The 20,976-nt window shown below is 37.7% G+C and overlaps 3 protein-coding genes across 3 annotated transcripts in view; 1 reads left to right on the forward strand and 2 right to left on the reverse strand.

Annotated features, from left to right (window-relative positions):
- Positions 1–20,976, reverse strand: part of LOC131020541 (uncharacterized) — a 1,142,091-nt gene that overhangs the window by 482,615 nt on the left and 638,500 nt on the right. The gene's annotated exons all lie outside the window — the stretch shown is intronic.
- On the forward strand, positions 7,699–13,131 carry LOC131020208 (uncharacterized). The gene is made up of 3 exons (XM_057948908.1): positions 7,699–10,557; positions 11,994–12,301; positions 12,521–13,131. Exons 1-3 carry the CDS (start codon positions 8,111–8,113, stop codon positions 12,889–12,891), a joined length of 3,126 nt encoding a protein of 1,041 aa, XP_057804891.1. The 5' UTR covers positions 7,699–8,110; the 3' UTR covers positions 12,892–13,131.
- On the reverse strand, positions 13,318–20,100 carry LOC131020180 (pleiotropic drug resistance protein 2-like). Its single transcript, XM_057948875.1, has 18 exons — positions 19,393–20,100; positions 19,153–19,273; positions 18,856–18,944; positions 18,637–18,721; positions 18,249–18,539; positions 18,059–18,149; positions 17,032–17,932; positions 16,772–16,932; positions 16,390–16,656; positions 16,109–16,293; positions 15,690–16,022; positions 15,309–15,599; positions 15,136–15,219; positions 14,871–15,004; positions 14,538–14,771; positions 14,261–14,432; positions 13,904–14,158; positions 13,318–13,820 (listed from the first exon to the last, which is right to left on the reverse strand). The coding sequence occupies exons 1-18, from the start codon at positions 19,758–19,760 to the stop codon at positions 13,548–13,550; spliced, it is 4,335 nt and encodes a 1,444-aa protein (XP_057804858.1). The 5' UTR covers positions 19,761–20,100; the 3' UTR covers positions 13,318–13,547.

The following is a 20,976-nucleotide window of genomic DNA, read 5'->3' on the forward strand; positions in this document are numbered from 1 at the left end:
ACCATGAAATGGATCCCATGCCTGAAATTACACCTTTACGTATGTTTGAGGAGGAAGTTGACAGGGGTGATTTAGAAGATGTTCATGGTTTGAGGATTGCCACTGATGGTGAGGATAATCCTAAGGATGTAGCTACTGGGGTAGAGGATGCTAGTTTGGCTAAGGTTGATGCTATCCAAGAGACTGATGATAATCCTAACACATTAGACACTGGGATAGAAGATGTTCATGTTAGAGGATGTTAGCGTGATGTCCAGCTGGTACCATAAGTCCACCTTTCAGATGAGCTATTCACATTCTATAAAGCCTGTTCCAGGATGCAAGTTTTGGAAGGTGAAAGAGAGTGATGGAGTGGAGCCTCCTCCTGTTGAAAAGAAGATTGGCAGGCCAAAGAAATTGAGAGTAAGAGCTCCAAATGAGCCCAAAAAAGGCAGCAAGCTTTCAAGGATAGGCCAGGTTCAAAGGTGCAGTATTTGCAAGAGTGCAAGTCACAAAAAAGGTCATTGCCCTCAAAGACCAAGTCAGGTATGGTTACTTCCATTAATTTAGAAATGTAAATACTTTGCAAATTATTTTATGTGTTGTTGAATGCTTTTCAGATGACCCAGGGTACACAAGGATCTTCTTCATCTGTGCCTTCAAAATTGAAGGAAAAAAGAAGATCTAAAGGCATAGGATTGTACATCAATCCTGACAGTGGAAGAACCATTCTCAATGTAAGATTGCACAATCTGAAATTTCATAATATCTTCTTCATTTGCCTATTAATTTAGAAATGTAAATACTATGCCTAATATGTTCAATACAATCAAACAGCCCGGGATGTCACAATTTGTGGTCATAGATGAGGGTAGATCTTTGGATCCAGAACCAAACACAAGATTTGCAATTCCAGATGAGAGTCAGTTGAGAAAGGAAAAGAGAAAACAAGGGGAAACTGTGGGAGAGCAGAGCAAGCTTAGGAAGGTGGCCTCCAAACCATTTAAGGCGCCTCGAGGCAAAGGCAAACATGAAGATGAACAAGTTGTCCTCCGAAGATCCCCTAGAGGCAAAAATGTTGCTTCAACTGTAGGTTCTACTACTACTAGTTGAAGCAAGCATTTTGGAGGATGTTAGGTTCATTTTCCTGTTTGGTTGATGAAGACTTAAAACTTCTTTTTTTGGATGTCATAGGTGCTGTGAATTTATGCATTTTATACTGTTTTTTTGGTTGATGGAACAACTTGAAGTCAGAATATATGCTCATATGATGCTTGTAACAGATGGTGTTTTTTTGACAATTTAAGAATTATGGAATGGTGTTGATTGCTACATCTCTTACTGTTTTTAACTGTCTAGCTTTCACAATTATGAAATGGTGATCATTGCTGCATTATGCTATGACAGGATGAACAGATGATACCAATGATACCAATGATCCTTCACACACAAATGAACAGATAATATGCAATGATCCTTGCAAATACCAATCACAAGTTCCACAAAAATAATTCACTTCATTTCGAATTTGCAGATTTACATATGAAAGTAAACTAAACTAAACTAGTGCATAACAAGCCATACACATCCAAGAAACAATCAACATTGCAGTAACTAATCTAGTTTTCTTCATATTCTTGATAGAATCTTCTTTGAGCATTTGAATGACATTCCAGATCTTGGCAAATTCCATCTCCACATCCATCGGTTCCGAGCTTGAGCTCTCTTTATTCTTCATGATCTTCAACTCGTTGATAATGTCTTTAGCTCTTTCAGTCATTGGTTCGTCAATCCAATCTAACAAACCACAATTCTTCGTCTAAAACAAGAAATGACCAGATTTACAAGCTAAACCTTCAACAAATACACAACTATAAAATCTGAAGCATACCTTCCAATTCCGACACCCATAAAATCTCCTACCGGGATTTTCGTCGGTCCATGAGGTCATTATCACAGCTCTCGTCCTTTTTCCATCAGTGTGGCACTCACAAAACCTTGGATTTTGAAGGTCTTGAAACTGGCGTCCACCGCGCGAAGATCCCGACCCACAACCACCGGATACTGAATTGAAACTCATGGGAAAGATCGAAATGGAATAACAGAGTGAATCCCTAGGTTAATTTTGCAATACTCACTGCGCGAAGACTCTGATTTGAAGAAACGCAACTTAGGTTAGGGTTCTTCAAATCCGAAAATCCCCAAATATAAAGGAGGATTTCAGTTAGTTAGCTGGTGGGCCCCGCATGAATAAAAAAAAACAAAAAAAAATGAAGAAAACGGAGTTAGTGCAACGTTAGGGTTAGGGGTTACATTGTTTGATTTTATCCACCATAGAGGCTTATTTGATACACCCCTTGCCATAAGGGGTTCAATGCCATAGGGGCTAATCTGATACTTAACCCTAGTAATAATAATAATAATAATAATAATAATAATAATAATAATAATAATAATAATAATAATAATAATAATAATAATAATAATAATAATAATAATAATAATAATAATAACAATAAAATCATTACATACTTCATGTAAACATTGTAGTTATCTCACAGACTGCATCCTATTAGCAACTTCATTTTCTGTATCGTAAATATATAGTTGAGCAAATTTTGGTGTAGCACCTTCAGATGGTATCAAACTGCCCATCAAATGATAGTTCTGACCATGCAATCGAAATGTTGGCGGTGAATTGCCAGTATTTAAACTCAAATCAATCTTTCCTCCCATTGATGTAAATGCAAACATACTATTATAAGATCGAATATGATCTTGAAAATGTTTGCTCTTTGCATCTTTTCCATGAAGAAAGTTATGCAACAATGTTGGAGGATGATTAATTTTTGGAAGTTTTACTTTACCACTACGACAACACAATGAGTACGTTGGATTTTCAGTATCGCAAGACTTCCCTTTTCTTTCATCATACCAAAATAATGCATTGCAAAATTCACACCGACAAACTGGATCACCAAGATCGTAGTATTCTGTTAAATTAAATTTAGAATTAATCATTAACCATTAATAATATAAATTATAAGTATACAAATAAAACTAAGTAATACCAAAACATTCATCATAATTAAGAAAATTTAGTTACCTTCTTCCGAAGCAACCAAATCTGACAGATAATCCGTGTTATTTGACGCTTCATTTGTTAAATCAATGACTACTGATCTTCCATTATTTCTTTCATTTTGAGATTGACGTTCATTTGTGCTCGTGCTTGCATAATCCATAAATGAAGAAGATTTTTTGGGACATGGTTCATCATTTGTTAAATCAATGATTTCTGGAATATGTCTACTCCCTCTACAATATTTTGTTTTTTTTGAAGCATGCTCCATGTTATCTGCAAAAAAGAAGTAAAAATCAATATGTGGTTTCCTAATTTAAATGTATAAATATATTTAACTATAAAAAATATATAAAAAAAGCTAAATTATTTCTTGGCCTAACGATTTTTCTTTTATTTGTAAAATTTAATATTAAAAATGTAAGTATTATATAATATACGGTAATTTTTTTGCGCGTTAAATACAAAATTTTCCGCTAAAATTGAATGCAACAGTTTGAACAACTGTAATATTTAAAAAAACGTGTCAGTTGTCGAGACTCATTCAAAGTTTTGCCAAAATTGAAATTTTCTTTTTTTAACAATTTAATCCCAACTTGATTATGCCCATAACCGCCGAACGGCAACAAATAATGGATAATATCGAGTATTTTTGAAAATTGTATCCTTGCACCTATTTATTGGCGCCCACTAACCCTTGCACTTTATTAAAATTTGTAGTATTTAAAAATACAAATATTTTAATAACAAATGTCTAGCAGATTAAAAAAAAATTACATAATTAAATATGTATATTATAATTCTGTAATGCATATCCCATATATAATATATTTGAAAATAAAATATATTTGAAATGGTAATTCAAAAATATATTACATTTATAAAATTACAAATATATTACGTATGTAATTTACACACACATATATATATATATATATATATATTATAACATATAATAAAAAAATATAAATAAAATATATTAAATATTTTCGATATACAATATCACATGTGTATAATCGACTTTAATGGATTGTTTATAAACTAATAAACGAATAATATGAACGATGATGTGTAATAAATACTACACCTACTGAAAAACAAACAATGAATAAATAAGTAAATAAAACCAATATGTAAATCTTTGTTATTGTGCATATATATGAAATGACAGATGGTGGACTAATAGATCAAGTATTCATTTTGTTCGGCATCTAGTAATGGATAAAATCATAAGGTATAAATCGCTAGTATTCATCTTATAATACATTAGTATTTATTACTTGGTTCGGCACCAAGTATTCATTTTGCAGACGTGCAAAATCGCTAGTATTCATTTTATATCTTTAGTAATAGGTAAAATACATTAGTTGAAAATCGTAACTAATATCATTATATCAACTCAATTTTGGGCTAAAATCAGTGAGCCCAAATATCAGCCCAGTAACCTTACTCAAACACTAATTTGTACACTATAAATATATCCACTTCACCCACTTAGCTAAAAAAATTCGCAGTCTCACCTCTTCTCTCTCTCACAAAATTTCGCAGCCTCACCTCTTCTCTCTCTCTATATACTCGCAGCCTCTCTCCATTCTATATGCTTCTAGTTTTGAAAATATACATTGAACATTAAGGCCCATTCGTGCGATATGCACGACAGACATCAAAATTTAACGATCTAAATTTGAAACTGAAATCCTAAAAACGAAATTTAAAATTACAATTCTAAAGTACGAAATTTGAAAGTGCAAATCCTAAAGTACTAATTACTAAAACATCATAAAACTAAATGCTACTTTAGGGCTTCTCCTTCTTGATCACAACTCTCTTCCCTCTTTTATTCATGAGTTTTGGGTCAGTTGATGTTTCTTCTTCGAGTTGTCTCTTTGTTGCCTCATTGTCACTGATGTTCACTGATTCATGTACATTGGTAAAGCTACTACTCCCACCATCATTTTGAACCTGAAATATTTCATATTTATAATAATTGTTTTCAATTTCAAAACCAATCTATATAAATTTATTTAATCAATACCTAAATGTTTTCAATTTCTTTGTCTTTCAATTGAGTTTCCTTGGTCTCACTTATTGACCCACAATATTTATTTAAAATATTTGGGTCGCAGTTGATTTTTGTCACAACATATGCTCCATCAAAAATCGTTGATTCTTCAACTTTAATTTTAAATAGAGCATTTTTGTTGGTGATAGCATCTATCTCAATTGGCAACTCATTGCTATTAGGATCCTGCAAATTTTTTAATTTAAATTAATAACTTTAGAATTATCTCCATAATTTTATTTTGCATTCACTTACATATATTATTTCTTCAGCAGGTTTCCCAATTAGTTGTAAGCACTCCCTATCCCATAAGCTTAAAGAAACACCTCCAGAATTATCAGCAACATATACTCTTAGTCTATACCTATTTTTTTTATTAGATAACATGTTAGTAAGTCATAAACAATAGTATTTTCCAAATATCTTAAAATGGATTTACCTCATTTTTCCTGAAACATCAAAGCTTGCACAGTTGTCACAAAAAATTTTATCATCATTTGCTTTCAGTTTTTTTAGGCATATGTTGCATGCTAAGTAAGCCCAAGCTCGAAGCGTTGATACAGAACAGATTGTGCCATATATCCAGTACATTCCCCTCTTAAAAAACACGAAAATATATTATTTAAATGTTTCGAAAATTTAATATTAAAAAATATAAAATTATGTAATATTAAACCTGTTGACCTGTCAACTCTGAAATAGCCATGAATTTTGCACTGCCTTCATTTATTTCATCTTCAATTGTTCTAATTGTTGGTGCTGCCAATAACTTGAGATTGATTGATTTTTCCTTGTGAAGTTTGATAAAACTACAATTGAAAATAATGTGAACAATAATGTATGCCGATGCAATTAATTTTTATTTTTTAAAATACTTACTTGTCCTTCATCTTCTTGATTTCAACAATGTTTTCATCAAAAAGTATGTTTAACACATGATATGAACTTGATATACAAACTTTACCTATTTCATAAACCAAAATGTATTAGCACAAATAGATAATAGATAATGATAATAATTAATTTTTTTTATTTTTTCTACCTCTGAATATAGATGGGCGACAGAATTGTACTATGATACATATTGGCATTTTTGGTTATGTGCACAGATATTCATGCATTTTATCTGCATACTGTTCCCAAAGTGTGCATGTCATAGTCTTTCCCCTGCAATTAAATACAATTTAGGTTAGTCATTCACATATATTGAGGTATTTTATTTATGCAATTAACATAATTGAAAGTATAATAAATATTACTCCAAATCTTCTATGATGATATCCATAAGCTTTGTTTGCTGTCCATTGAAATCTTTGATTATTGGCTGATAACTTGAAACTACGATTCTCATGATATCTACAATATAAATTTGAAATTAAAATTCATAAGATGATAATAATTAAAATAAAATGGCTGAAAAGTTTTTACCAAACATGACCACATTCTGGACGTCAGAAATAGAAGAAATTTCTCCAAAATTCTTGATGTTGAATGTGTGATTTGGGAATGTATCATCATCGAGTTCTACAACTCTTGTGTGCTTGAACAATAAAAGCTTATATTGTGACTCTGTGGTTTTGTATTTCATGGTGTTGTTGGTGATAACAAAATCCTTGATTGCATAAACATGTCCTTCTGTGAGGAGTGGCTTAATTTGTTGTAGTGATGAAGTATTAATTGTGGCATGGATTCGATCGCCCTGTAAAAATAAACAAAATTTTTTAGTATGATATTTGAAATTTTCGAAAATATAAAAAAAAATAGTGTATTGAGTGAGTACCTCTTTATCATGGAACACACACTCATGAGAAAATGTTTCAGATCTGTTGTTGAACTTGAAGATGTCATAACTTCTTATCAAGCGCAATTGCAATGCGATCTTGCTCTTTCCCGGTTCCAATTCCTTGATGACGCCGAACAAAGGAGCCATTTCAACGTAAAATGAAAAAATGAGAATGATTTTTGTGGAGATTGGTTTTTTTGCTATGGAATTCGTATTGTGATAGGTGGAATTCGTATTGTGATAGTTTGTGAGGTTATATTTATAGATGGTGTAAATTATTTATTTTGTTTTATAAAATTATGGAGTAACTGCTGCAGTTATGGATAGGATTTAACTAAATAACTGTAATAGATTTGTAAATTGTGTAAATTATTTATTTTGTTTTAAAATTCGTTGATTCAGACAGTTATGGTTGGGAGTTAGTGGGAGTTAATTAAATAACTCGGATACATTGAATGTGTTATGATTAAATAATTGTATTTATGATATTAAGACAGTTATTTTCGAAAAAAATGACACCTATTAATTTGAAAATTTAAAATTTGGAGAGGTAGGTGGCGGGAAAAATGACCGTTTAACCGGTCTTTATAATATATAGATTGCGTTTCGATGCACACACCTTTAGATGCAAAATTGAATCCACTAATTAAATAAAGCATAAAATATTGAGTAAGTAAAAGAAAAAATCATAAAATTTTAATCAACGGCGTCATATATATAATTTATTTTTCAAATACAAATCTCAATTCAAGATTACAAAGTAATCGACAAGTATAATTGAATGTCGGAGTTAAAAAACACCAAAATATACAAAATTGAAGATCTAATCTCATTCGCTTTTATTCTCCCAAAAATAAAATAAAAGTGAAAAAAATCTTTCGCTAGAGACTGATTTTCCCAAACATCACAATAACTGCGCTCGAATCTCTATAACCGTATCAGATTGAATCGCGCCGTAGACATGACGCCCCGAAACTGGAAGGTTGGATTTTCCTTTTGATTTGTTGAATAATTTCGGGTTTATGAGGGTTCTAAGGTTCAGGATTTCGCCGATTATGTTTGTTTTTCTTGCTCCTATCATTACGATCATGGTATACTAGGTTTTCGGGTTGCTAGAGTTATTTGTGACTTTCTACTGCGTTGTTGAATCGAAATTTAGTTGATTGGCGGTGGCTTTGTATGTTTTTGTTATCGATTTACTGAGATGATTGGGGGGAGGCGATATCGAGCGGGTTCAATCGGCCGTTCGCCGTCGCCTCGGCGCCCGCCGCCGAGGTCACGGGATTTTAATCCTCCGAGAAATTGGAAGCCGTCGCCATATCGACGGCGTGAGATAGAAGAATATCCAGGGGAGGCTATGCCATCGCGGAGGATTGAAGATAGAGATCATTTTGAGGATAGGGTTTCAAGATTTTCTGAGTATGATGATAGAGATAGGTACAAGAATGGTGGTAGGAGATTCCGGAGCCCGCTGAGAATCGAGAAGGTTAATTTTGATAGGGATAGGGATAGGGATAGGGCTGTGAATTTGTCTAATTATGGAGATGGAGCCAAAGGTGATTATGATAATGAGGTCAGTCTTGGGGTTTCGAGGAGATCATACCATGAGGATTCGTATCGTGGTGATTTGAGTTCGATGAAATTGAAGTGGGATCCGCCTTTGGATGGATCCCGAAAATCTGATAACCTCAGCTGGAAGGATTACGGCATCTCTCGTGGCTCCAATGGTGTTGGTGATGTGAATGTCACTAGCAGCGGTGACAGAGATTATCATCTGCAAAATCATTACTTGGATTCTAGTCGGGCTGGATTGCCAGTATCGCAGTATTTGGATAGCAGCGTGCCTGTTTCCTTAAAGTATGAGAACAGAGGTAAGATGCACTCTGATTCGTATGCATTGGCTCGTGGTGGAGTGGATGATCTACCCGTTGGTAATTTAAGTGGCGGTGATGGTGGCGGCCACATGTCTTATGTTGCATCGGATTATTTGAATGGTGATGCTAACAGAAAACGATATTTTCATTTTCGGGATGAACCTCATTTGGAGAGAAAGCATGGATTGAATGATCGAGAAGATAATTATTTCGAAAAAAAAAGTGGGAGCTTGCATTACCAGGATAGGTATCAGGGAGTAGGGAAAACAGTAGAGAGTGAAATATACAAATTCGAGGAGAAAGACAACCTCTTGACTTCTCGTGGTTACTTGAAGGGCGATTCTGACTATATGGTATCAACATCTCAGCATAAGGACTACGATCCTGTGCCTTCGGGCATCTCAAGAGAGGGCTTTTCTGGTTATTCTCCTACCAGAGTGCTTCATATGCCATCATCAGATGTTATCCAACGAGGGAGTAGACTGACCTCTCAGCCAATTCGCTTTGATGGACATAGTGAAATGAAGCAGAACATGTTACTCGCAGAACCTGGATGTCAATTAGATGATAAAAGAAGTGGTTCTCATTCATATGTTGGGATACCCGAGAATAGACAGGGTGATTGGTCATATGCCGAATTCGGTAGAAGCAAAATAGACAGTATAAGTGGAAGGGTCAATGATGTCGAAGAAGACTACAGAGACCAGCATATATCAAGAATTGATGCCTTGAAGCGTAACGTTGATGCATGTTCTCGTAAAGAACAAATGGAAGATGATGGACCGTGGAACCAATACCCTTCTTTTCAAGTGCAATCAACACCTGATAAATTTGATGTGCATGGATCACTCCATTTGAGAAGGGAAGATGTGGATACTACTTTGGGTACTGAAAGTAGTTGCCTCAATTATGGAGCAGAAGGATATTATGGCTTCGGAGGTGTTAAAACGGAAAAGCATCATGCTGATGTGGATTTTCGTCAATGGTCTCATTATGAAAATTCAGATCCCTTGCAATCGAGAGAAAATGACCCTACTTTTGGTGGACTTTACGATAGCCCAAGAAAGAGGTTGTCTATGGCAGACATGAGCTTGGTTGAATCCTGCGAGAGGAGTCTGAGGGACAAACTTGTTAGGGATGAAATGTCGTATGAGCATGATATTGGAATTAGGATTTCTGCTGATGGAAATGGAGCTCGTAGGATTTACAATCAAGTAGACATAGAAGATGAAATTGATCTTTTACATTTTTCGAAGAGGCCCAAATCAAGCAGATCTGACTATGAGAAAACATGGAGAATGTCAAGCGGTTTGTGCAGTGATGAACCACCCTCTTCAGATTTCCAGTCACATCACTCAATCAAACCCCAGAAATCGGACTCTAGAGATATAAAAAAGAGGCTGGGACCAACTCAGAAACTTCATGTTTCACAGCGGTTGGTGAAGTATAAACCTTCCATAAAGAAGCGGTTAGAGCCTCCACTATCAAAGAAGCGTGTGCATACACTTCCATGGATAAAAGATGCGAGTTTTACCACAGAAACCAGTAAGCAAAATGATCCAGATGGAGGTGTTCACTATCATGATGGAGACGACTTGGGAGATCATCTTCCTCTAGCAAAATCTGAGCCGCCAGAAAATTCTGAGGAGTTCAAGCAGCTGGTGCAAAATGCATTTTTCAAGTTTCTCAAACAAATTAACGAGACGCAGATAAAAAGAAATAAATTCATGGAGCAAGGAAGAAAAGCTGGTATTTTAAAGTGCTTTGTATGCGGCAGGTCTGTGTTTTACGTCATGAACACGTCTTCCCTTTTTCATTGAACTTACTAATTTGCTTTTTCAGAGACCTAGTAAGCATTCTTTTAGTGATCTCATTTTATTACATCAGGTGAGATTGTCTGGTCAAGCTTCTGTCATACTTTGTGGTAATGGTTTGCATTCTCTCAACCTTTGACACCCTGTTAATGAAGTCCCAGAGAAAAAAATAATGAATTTTCAGTTACTTATGTCCTTGCAGTGGTGGAAAGTACAAGTTTAGGATATAAGGCCTCATATTCCAGAATAGGGACTGGCATTTTGCTGCTAGTTAGTCGTGAGGGTTCTGGTTATCAGAATAGGTTCATTTGTTCTGGATTTCTTGTGATCATGTCTTAGAAATATGTTGTAGATGCATGTTAACTTCAGGACTTTTATGTGGGGCTATGGAAAATTGGAATTTGGGAGCCCCTTGGCCTAAATGAAGAGGTGAAAAGGTGAAGAAGAAGAAGAAGAAGATGAAGTTGAAAAGTTCTGCTCTGTAATGTGCTTTCAGGAAGGATGACTATGTGGATTTGGTATCCTGTATGGGTATGCAGAACTTATAATGGTTGAAACATTGGAAGAAAATCTTTTGATATGGGTCAGCCATTAACATTATCATGATGAAACTAGAAAAGAGCATAAAATGCAGCCTTGCCATTATGCTTATAGCTCTGCATGATGGCTTGTGTTGGGTTCTAAAGCCATTTTCTCTGTCAGTTGGTTGGCGGTTGTGCACGGGATTATTTTCTAGCATTTCATTGGAATAAGGAGAAGTTATGCTGGGTTGGGGGTATGTCAATAATTTATGTAATCATGTAGCTGTCTATTTTCTGGTGATGCGATTGATTTACCGACTTGTAGTTTTTTAAATACATGAAGGGTTTTATTTCCCCATCTTTAGGTATCATAATTACTATAGAGGAGCGATTCTCCTACACCAAACATCCACCTTCATTTGATTTCCGTTCCCCTCTGCCAAACCACACCAAGCACCCCCTCAATGATCACCTGCCATTGGGAGGAGACCGCTATGAGGCTGACAGTTCGTGTTGAAATTTTTGTGTGGACCTTCTTGACAAAGCTCCATATTATGTTCTGTATTACCTGAGATGGGATTTTTTCCTCGTGGGGGTTCCTGATCATGATGTTGGCAGCCATTTCTGGTTTGGGTTGGATATGTTGTTGCATGAATATTTTATTTATCAAAGGATATCATAAATACTGTGATAGATATTTTCTGTAATTTCAAGCTAGAAGTGTAGCACGTTCTTTCATCATGGATGTTTCGATCTGTGCCTGCTAAATTACCCTCCTAGAGTCCCCTAGTATATGATCGTTTTCTAACTTTCTTATGCTTTTATAATTCCTCTGTAACTTATAGTAATACAACTTTACCGGTCGGTTTTTTCTTCAGCAATTCCAAGGAGTTTGTTGGGACAGAGAGGCTTGCAATGCATGCCTTCACATCCAAGAAAGTTGGCATGAGGTCTCAGCATTTGGGCTTGCACAAAGCGCTATGTGTACTTATGGGATGGAAGACTACGGAGCACCCTAGCAGCCAATGGCATCGTGAAGTCATGACTGATGCAGAGACTCAAGTTTTGAAAGAAGATCTCATCATTTGGCCACCGATCGTGGTTGTTCACAACAGTACCATAGATAGCATGAGTCCTGATGAAAGGGTTATCATATCCGCCGAGAAGCTAGATACCAAGCTCAGAGGTATGCATCTCCCGGATCCTTTTGGTTGCTTCGTATCTTAATCTTCAGCGGGTAAATTGTAGCATAGGTTCAACTCATGAAGTTCATCCGCTTTCTTTAAGACCGTTTTAGTTCTGCATAAGTGTTGGAAGCTTGTGATGATGCAAGGCATGCTGTATCGAACGTGATACCTTCTTTGTTACTCTTTGTTTATGTAATTCGTTTTGTCTTTTGGTCTAGATATGGGTTTCAAAAGCATTCTTAAGGTATGCAATGGAAAACCTGCAAATCAGAGCGTGTTGCTGGTGAAGTTCAACGGTACACTTTCTGGATTACGAGAGGCGGAGAGGTTCGACAAGAGATACATCAAATCTAAGCATGGGAGAGCCGAATTCAAGCAATTAAAGTCCGAGTGTGGAAGTTCCAGAGGCAAAAATGTGGTATCTTTAGAGAGCGAAGACGACTTTTTGTATGGTTACCTGGGAATTGCAGAGGATCTGGATAAACTCGATTTCGACACGAAGAAACGATGCATTTTGAAGAGCAAAAAGCAGATCCTGAGCATTGTGCATGCACCTATAGATACTGGGGGAGAAACTGGCAGATCATAGTAACACTAATTCATATTTTGATCTCTTTTGCATACAAATATCGAATCTCCGTCTGTTCTCATTTTTTTTTGCCATCTATATTTTGTTGAGCTCTGAATGTTTTTTATACAATGACTGGTTTGTAAATCAGAAGACTGCTGTAAGTTGTAGGCAGCTAATTTAACATGTCTCAGTTTTTGACTTTTTGTTTTAAGTTATCCTGTGATGGATCATATTATCAATAAATTGGCATTTTATATATGTATATTTTGGCATAGGTCACATAAATCAAATCAATCAAGAAAGTTGCTACCATTTTCAAGCAAGCTAAAGAGTGAATATTTTTGTCTGTATTTCTTATATGTATATACTACATGTATCCAGATTCCAGAGTGATGGAATTAATCATTTACGCTCAACATTAAAATAAAAAAAGCTACAAAGATGTGGATGTTCAAAAATATGCTTATTGAGTGAATAATTATACAAATTTAAAACAAGAAAAGAGCAAGCAAAATAGAGTAGATACATACACACAGCTACTGTAAGAGGAAACAGAAAAAATAAAATAAAAATGGAGCTAGTCTCCTATCTAGCAAAACAGCCTACATAGTATACATTTATCCTGTGACAAATAAACCTTAAAATCTGCAAATTTCTCTTCTTGAAATGCCTCTCTATCTTCTCTGGAAGTTAAGGTACTTGATTCCGTAGGCGAAGACGAAGAAGAAGAGGAGCACCCAACCAACATGAGCAGCCACAACTGCAGGGAGGAAGTCATAATCATATCCCAAGTATGTTTTCAGAAATCCTTTCACTGTTTCTGGTCTAGGGTCACCGGGTATTTGAAGTGGGTTCGTTACGTCGCCCATTTGGGACGTGAAAATGCCATAGATTGTCCAGGCAACAGGTGAAGCCCAGTAGTACCACCTCCACCAGATTGGGATAAGCTGCAAGAAACATGCATTCATTAGCATTAGGATTTTTTGATGTGTTGTTTCTATTATGGATTAATAAGAATTTCAGTACTCACCGGACGAGGGAGGAGGAAGCCAGAGAACAAGTTCCAGAAGCTGAGGAAGAAGGACATAACAATGGCAGCAATTTGGTAGCCAGGTGTCAATGCAACAACCATCATTCCATACATAGAGAAGTAGGTGAAGCACATGAAGATGAAGTAGTAGAAGTAGAAGAATTTCTCTCCTGTCCATTCATATCCAATCATGGAGTAGAGAAGTAGAGAGTAAGCTAATGTCTGAATCGCGACATACACCGTCTCTATTGCCACCTACACATCACACAAACACAGAGTCAGATGTTGTTTCCTCATGCTTCTCTCTCTTTGATGCGAGAACTAGACACAGATGATTTTAGTTGAGACTTTATTTACCTGAGCGAACGCGTATGGTAGCTCTGAGTACATCCCTGCAGCCCTCTCACGGTAGAAGACTGTTCTCTCAATTGCTACGACAGATTGAACAGCAGAAGCATTGGCAGCCCCCAAGAAAAGAACTGCAGCATAAGTAGCTCCCAGAAGATTGAGCAAGTCTTGTTGCCCAGTTCTGTTATCAAAAGTTTTTTGTTACTACAAGTCATAAACCAAAAAAGCAACTATCTTTGATGTCTCAATGACTAGAAATGATATCAACAGAGAGATTTTGGCTTACAGTTTACTCTTATTCCCCTTTTGCCAAAAGATGACACCAAACATCACACCGATGATCACAGTTGTGAAGAACCGAATAGCATTGTACTGAGAGTTTCTCCAGTATGACCAGTGCTGCTTCCAAAAGCAAGCCTTGCATTGTGTTAAGAATGATTGAGAATACTGTGTGGGGAAGTATAGGTCCTTCGTCCCCGGTGCTGGTGAGCTCAGTTCCTTTATCAGCTCTTGGTTGTTCCTAAGTTTTCCCAAAACATAATCAAGAAAATAGACTAAGACACCCCCATTCTCTCAATAGATTCCATATGTAGACATTGTCAAACGATTTTTCACTCACCGGTAGAGGGCAGAGTTGGCGTAGATTTCAGCAAAGTCGACATCCATTTGACCTTCAGCAGCAGAAGAGGTAACATCCAACATCCATGTAGCTGGATTGTATCCCTCTTTGATTTTGGGGACACCGGGTATAGCCTGCATGTTTGAATTTAAGGTTAGGCTTCTTGCTGTCCAAATGAGCTCTCAATGCGTTCTTCTTGATTCATTTTAGCCTACGGCAGAAGCACAAAAAGCACAGAAGAAATGCAGGGAAGTAGAAACCTCACCTCAAAATATTCAACAAGCTTGTGGGATTGGCGACCAAGAGGTCCTGCATAGATCACTTGTCCTCCTCTCTTCATCAACAGCAGCTGCACGAAGAATAATCATGTTTTTTAGTATCACTGCAAAGAATGCAATGAGGTTAAGTTCATCGTGTTGGTTTGTCATAGGTAAATACCTCATCAAAAGCTTCAAAGATGTCTATGCTCGGCTGGTGAATCGTGCAGACGACTGTTCGGCCTGTGTCCACAGTGTTCCTCACTGTCCTCATCACGATAGCAGCTGCTCGAGCATCAAGCCCAGAAGTTGGTTCATCCATGAAGATTATGGAAGGATTAGCCACCAGTTCAACAGCAATGGTGAGTCTCTTCCTCTGTTCTGTTGAGAGACCGTCGACTCCAGGAAGCCCAACAAGAGCATTCCTCAAGGGGTTCAGTTCAACCAAGTCCATCACCTCCTCCACAAACATCTGCAGCAATCAAAATTCAAAATTTTGTTTTAAAAAAAAACTCAATAGTTCTAGGTTGTGAGAATGGAGATGGTGATGGGGTTAGCTTGCCTTTCGCGTTTCTGTGTTGACATCAGCAGCCAGACGCAGCCAAGCAGAGTAGAGGAGTGATTCGTAGACAGTGACATAGGGTGAATGGATGTCATTCTGCTCACAGTAGCCACTCACTCGTGCAAACGTTTCTTGGTTCTTGGGGAAGCCTGAGACGGTTATGGGGCCTTCTGTGTAGCCTCCCGTCTTTCTACCAGCCAAGACATCCATCAACGTCGTTTTTCCTGCTCCACTAACTCCAACCAATGCTGTTAGAACACCAGGCCTGAATGCTCCACTCACATCTCTCAGAAGCTGCAGCCTTTCCTCCTCAACACCTTGAGTCTTCATAGCCTGCATCCAATATCGTGGCCTCAAGTTAGGAACTAGTATATTTTAGAGAGAGAGAGAGAGGGAGAGAGGGAGAGAGAGAGGCTTACAGCAGGCATATCAACATAGTAATTGACATGGTTGAAAGTAAGAGAGAGAGGCTCAAAAGGCAACACCATCCCTCTTCTTGGTTCACTACTTCCATTATCATTCCTTGTAGACATTTCTGTCACTCTCTTCTTTTTCTTGCTCTCCTCCTTTTCATCGCTTATGATGGCCTTGTTATCGCCCAGAGCTGAGAGCAAGCAGGGCAAAAAACAGTTAGCACACGCGTCAAAACACCATCTTCCTCAGCAGAAATGCCAAGTAGGAGGGGGGTGGTGGTACTTACGGTTCAAGTATGTCAATGCAGCAACGAAGAGGACGTTGAACAGCAGAGAAAAGGTGAAGAGAGCTATGATGCAGATCCAGTACCACGACTCCGTTGTGAACAAACCTCTGTCCTTGAGAAGGGTCTTGCCTACAGTTGACTCAGATGAATTAGCAGGGGCAGGTGCACTCCATCTCTCAGAGAGGAACTCATTAATGGCGATTGCGTTCTGTCCATACATCATAGGAGAGATGTAGTAACCCCATATCATCCAATCTTGGATATCATCTGTCAAAACCAACATTCATCAGTTCAAAACAATCACCAATAGATAATATATTATCAGAGGAACATCTCCAAATTTTGTTCATAAGGAAAGAAAGATGCTTGATTGTTTATTTACCCTTTGCAACAACAAAGCCTCCCAACACGAACACCAACAGCAAGGCGAAAGTTCCGAATGTGTTTGCAACGACTTGAGTTCTTCCTACTGCAGCAATGAAACGGAAGAGGGAGAGAGCCATCTGATGCACCCCAATGAAGGCCAACAGTTGTTTGAAGAACCTGAAAAAAGTACACATAGCAAATCAAGAATCAATCAAAACAGCCATTTCACATTTCTCATTTTTATACTTTCTTGTTGAATATTCACTTGCAAAGTACCTAACAGGAGAAGGTGCAAATCCAATGGTGTAGTAGGTGAAGATGATCCACAATGCAGACTCCACGACAGAGATGGGAATACGAAGCACCCAAATTGGCAACGCGAAGGCCCAAGCTGGGTAGAACAGGCTATCCCTCTGCTTGAAAAACACAGGAAGCCTAAAAACAGTCATTGCAAGCTCCTGCATTCCATTGAACATAACATTGATAAGACTGAAGAACAGCGCTCCCCAAAACTTAGCAGCATCCCCAATTCCACCCGACTTCATCTCAGTTCTGAGGAAAACTGTCAACGCAATTGTGGCCATGATAGTGATCTGCGTGGTCTTAAAGATGTAAATAAACGAGCTCCGTTTCATCAGCAGCCACTCCCTATCAAAACAAGCTCGGAAAAGCTCCATGTTCGAGATACCAAACCTCTCCTTCACCAATGCAGCTGGATGAGCTCTGGACTTGTCATATGGAACCCTCATCTCTTCAGTAAGCTGCTGCCCTAGGTGAAAAGAGTTGAAAGCCTGTGCAAAGTCGGGCACCGAGACATAGCTGTAAGGCTGATTCTTGCGACACCAATACTGTTCTTGATCTTTCTTTGAGGTCACTTCTTGCAGAAAGTCTGCAACTCCCTTCCTCTCCGGGCATCTGAACCCCATGAATTCAAAGAACTCAAGCACACTCTCACGAGGGCCCTGGTAGACAATCTCACCATCCGAGAGCAGGATCACATCATCAAAAAGATCGAAAGTTTCTGGAGCTGGCTGCAGGAGAGAGATGACCATGGTTATGTCATTGATGTGAACCATCTGCCTCATGAACTTCACAATCTGGAAGGTTGTAGAACTATCCAGTCCCGTTGAAATTTCGTCCATGAAGAATGCTTTTGCTGGTCCAACCAACATTTCCCCTGCAATTCACAGAGCAAAAAACCATCATAAGTAAGATATAATAAAAAAAATTACAAGTTTTCAGACAGAATTTCTCGAAATCAGTTTTTTTATTAGTATTGCTCCTGAATATGACTAAAACATACCGGTTGTGACACGCTTTTTCTGCCCACCAGAAATTCCTCTTCTCATATCATCTCCCACCATAATATCAGCACAAATATCCAATCCAAGAATCTGTTCAAAATCATATATATATATATATATATATATATACATGTTAGCCTTGTTCATTCATAGGAAATGCTGAGAAGCCAAAAATAAATGCAGACGAACCTTGAGCACATAATCTGTGATCAAACTCGTTTCTTGCCCCACTAAGGCTGTGGCCTTCATGAATGCATCAATCTCAGGATCAGGTTTGATGCCAGCTTCTTTCTCTCTTCTCGACAACTCCACAAGCATTTCATACCTCGTCCCAACTCCCAAACATCTACCTGAGAAATCCAGCGTCTCACGAACAGTCATCTCACCGTAGTGAAGATCATGCTGGCTGATATAAGCACAAGTTCTTTGAGGAACGAATTCGTGGAATTCGTGGCCACAGTAGGTGATTTTTCCAGTCACCTGCTCACAACGTCAAACATCAGCACACATACAAGATTTTTGGAAATATTAATGTTTTTTTAGTAATCCTAGGATTGGTAACAGAAAAAACACACACCTTCATATCATCATCAGGCTTTCCTGTTAGTGCTTTAAGCAATGTAGTTTTCCCGGAACCTGGTGGTCCAAGAAGCAGTGTCATCCTATAACAAAATATTACACAATTTATTCATCAAAATATTACACAATTTATTCATCACCAAAACAAGATCAACAATTTCAAAAACCGGAAATTAACCATTTAATTTTTAGAATTTTGCAGGTTTTATAAGCTAACCTTGATGGTTTCACAACTCCACTGACATTTCGAAGGATCTGAACCATCCTCTTCTTTGATGGAGAGAGCCTAATCATCCCTAAACAAGCCTATCATCACATCATTCAATCATTATCAGTTACAAAAACTTATCCACGTCATAAAACTCAGATATCTAACATAAGATCTAATTCTCGTCTGAAATTTCATATTCATTTTTCTACTTCACAAACCACAATCTAAACAGAATTAGTCAAGAATCATTCAATGCCCAAACACATCAGATCAAATGTGTCAAAAATCAAGCAAAATACACACCTCCAATGTATTGATGGTTGAGTTGAGGAGAGTGGGAAGCGCTCTCGTACCGACATACGCATCTCCCTCAATAGACAGGTTCTGAAACCTCACTTCAATCTTCGGGATCTCGATCCCAACCCTAAATAAAATTCCAAAACAATCATTAATTACCAGAAATTAACTGAATCCGGCGCCTCACACCACACTCTATCGCAATACATCCACCACACACCAACATAAACGTGTTTGTGTGTGTACCTGTCGGTTCTGTTCCTGAGCCTCTGCAAGAACTTCTCGTTATCTTCTTCAACAACTTTGAGGATGCTCTCCATGAGCTGCTTCTTATCCTGCGACCCCAAATTGGCCACGTCGACTTCGGAGTGGACGATCCTGCCATTGCTGACCACCTGCTGCAGCACGCCCTTGCGGAGGCGGTCGTACGTCGGGAGGCGCTCGATGGCAGCCCACCGCAGCTCCTCCTCGTCGTCCTCCGCCTGCCGCCGCGTGCTGCTCCTCATGAACACGTCCGGCGGCCCCTGCCACACGTCTCTTATGCTCTGCTGCCGCCAGCTCCGCTTGCTGCTCGTCGTCCGAGACAGATCGTCCCCCGCCAGCGCCGCCGCCATCTTCGGTTGTTTCCGATCAGATCCTAATTGCTTTAGTCTAACTAACTATCCACCTTGTTGCGACTGATTGAGAAGAGAAATGTAGAGATTTTTTGTTGTTTAAATGAATGAAAGAATCGGTGGTGTGTAATTTCTTTGTAGTGTGAAAGATTGAAAATCAAGTTGCCATGCAGTTTTTCTCCCTTCTCTCTCTCTCTCTCTTACTATGTTTTTGGAGTTTTGAGTTGGATATTTTTTCTTCGTAGCTATACAAACATGTATATATATATGTGTGTGTGTGTGAAGACTCTCTCACAGTTGCGTTGAATTTCCTCCATTTGGTTGGCATGGGATGCTGTGTGTTGAATTCTGGTCAAAATTGGGCTACAATCACCCTTTTAATATTCAAGTATTACATACTTAAAAAAAAAAAGGAAAAACGAAATTAGAAAATACTATTAGAGTAAAAATCGGGTGTTTTTGTTGCTTGTGAATCTGTTATAAGCTCGGGAAAGCGTTGGCTTCACTAATTTTATTACTGGTCATGACCACCTCTGCTGCTCTGCATAGACATTTCTTTTCGTATATACATAGATACTTTTCTAAATTCTTATAAGTATTTTAGTTTTATTTCACAAATTTTAACTAGATTTGTATTATTTCTCAATTTGGTTAATATTTGGGATTGGATTGCTTCATAATTAGAATTTACAGCCTTTGCTAGTTTAAACTCTTAGTTAAGATATTACATTGAGTTGATTATAAGTGTATATGGAGTACTATAAATATATTATTCGAAGAATAAAATTTGGTAGTAACATACAAAAATTGTAGGATTGAAAAACTATTCATCCGATTCTTGCATAGAGACAGAATATGTCTAATTTTAACAATATTGCTGGATATTTTAGTGGGCCCATTGGCAGACGCCGTGTGCTGGAATTGGACGGATTAAGCATTTAATTAGGATGATTAAATTAACAGTGGCAGTTAGAGTTTGACTAATGTGGGGCAGTAAGCAGGGGGTGAGGGTTGGGGTTGTATTTTGCTGACCAGAAGAGAAACTTCTTCGAAACGACGCCGTCCTCATTACTTTATGTAGCAACCAAGTGTGGGTTGCGCGTGAACAAGAAGAAGCAAGTACTACTAAATGGTCTTTTCACCCTTTTATTTAACGATTTATCTTATTTTGGAATAAATTAACTGAGGATGTCACTTTTTGGTTGTTAGATTTGAA

Source organism: Salvia miltiorrhiza, chromosome 1, assembly GCF_028751815.1.
Source record: "Salvia miltiorrhiza cultivar Shanhuang (shh) chromosome 1, IMPLAD_Smil_shh, whole genome shotgun sequence".
NCBI classification, from domain to species: domain Eukaryota; kingdom Viridiplantae; phylum Streptophyta; class Magnoliopsida; order Lamiales; family Lamiaceae; genus Salvia; species Salvia miltiorrhiza.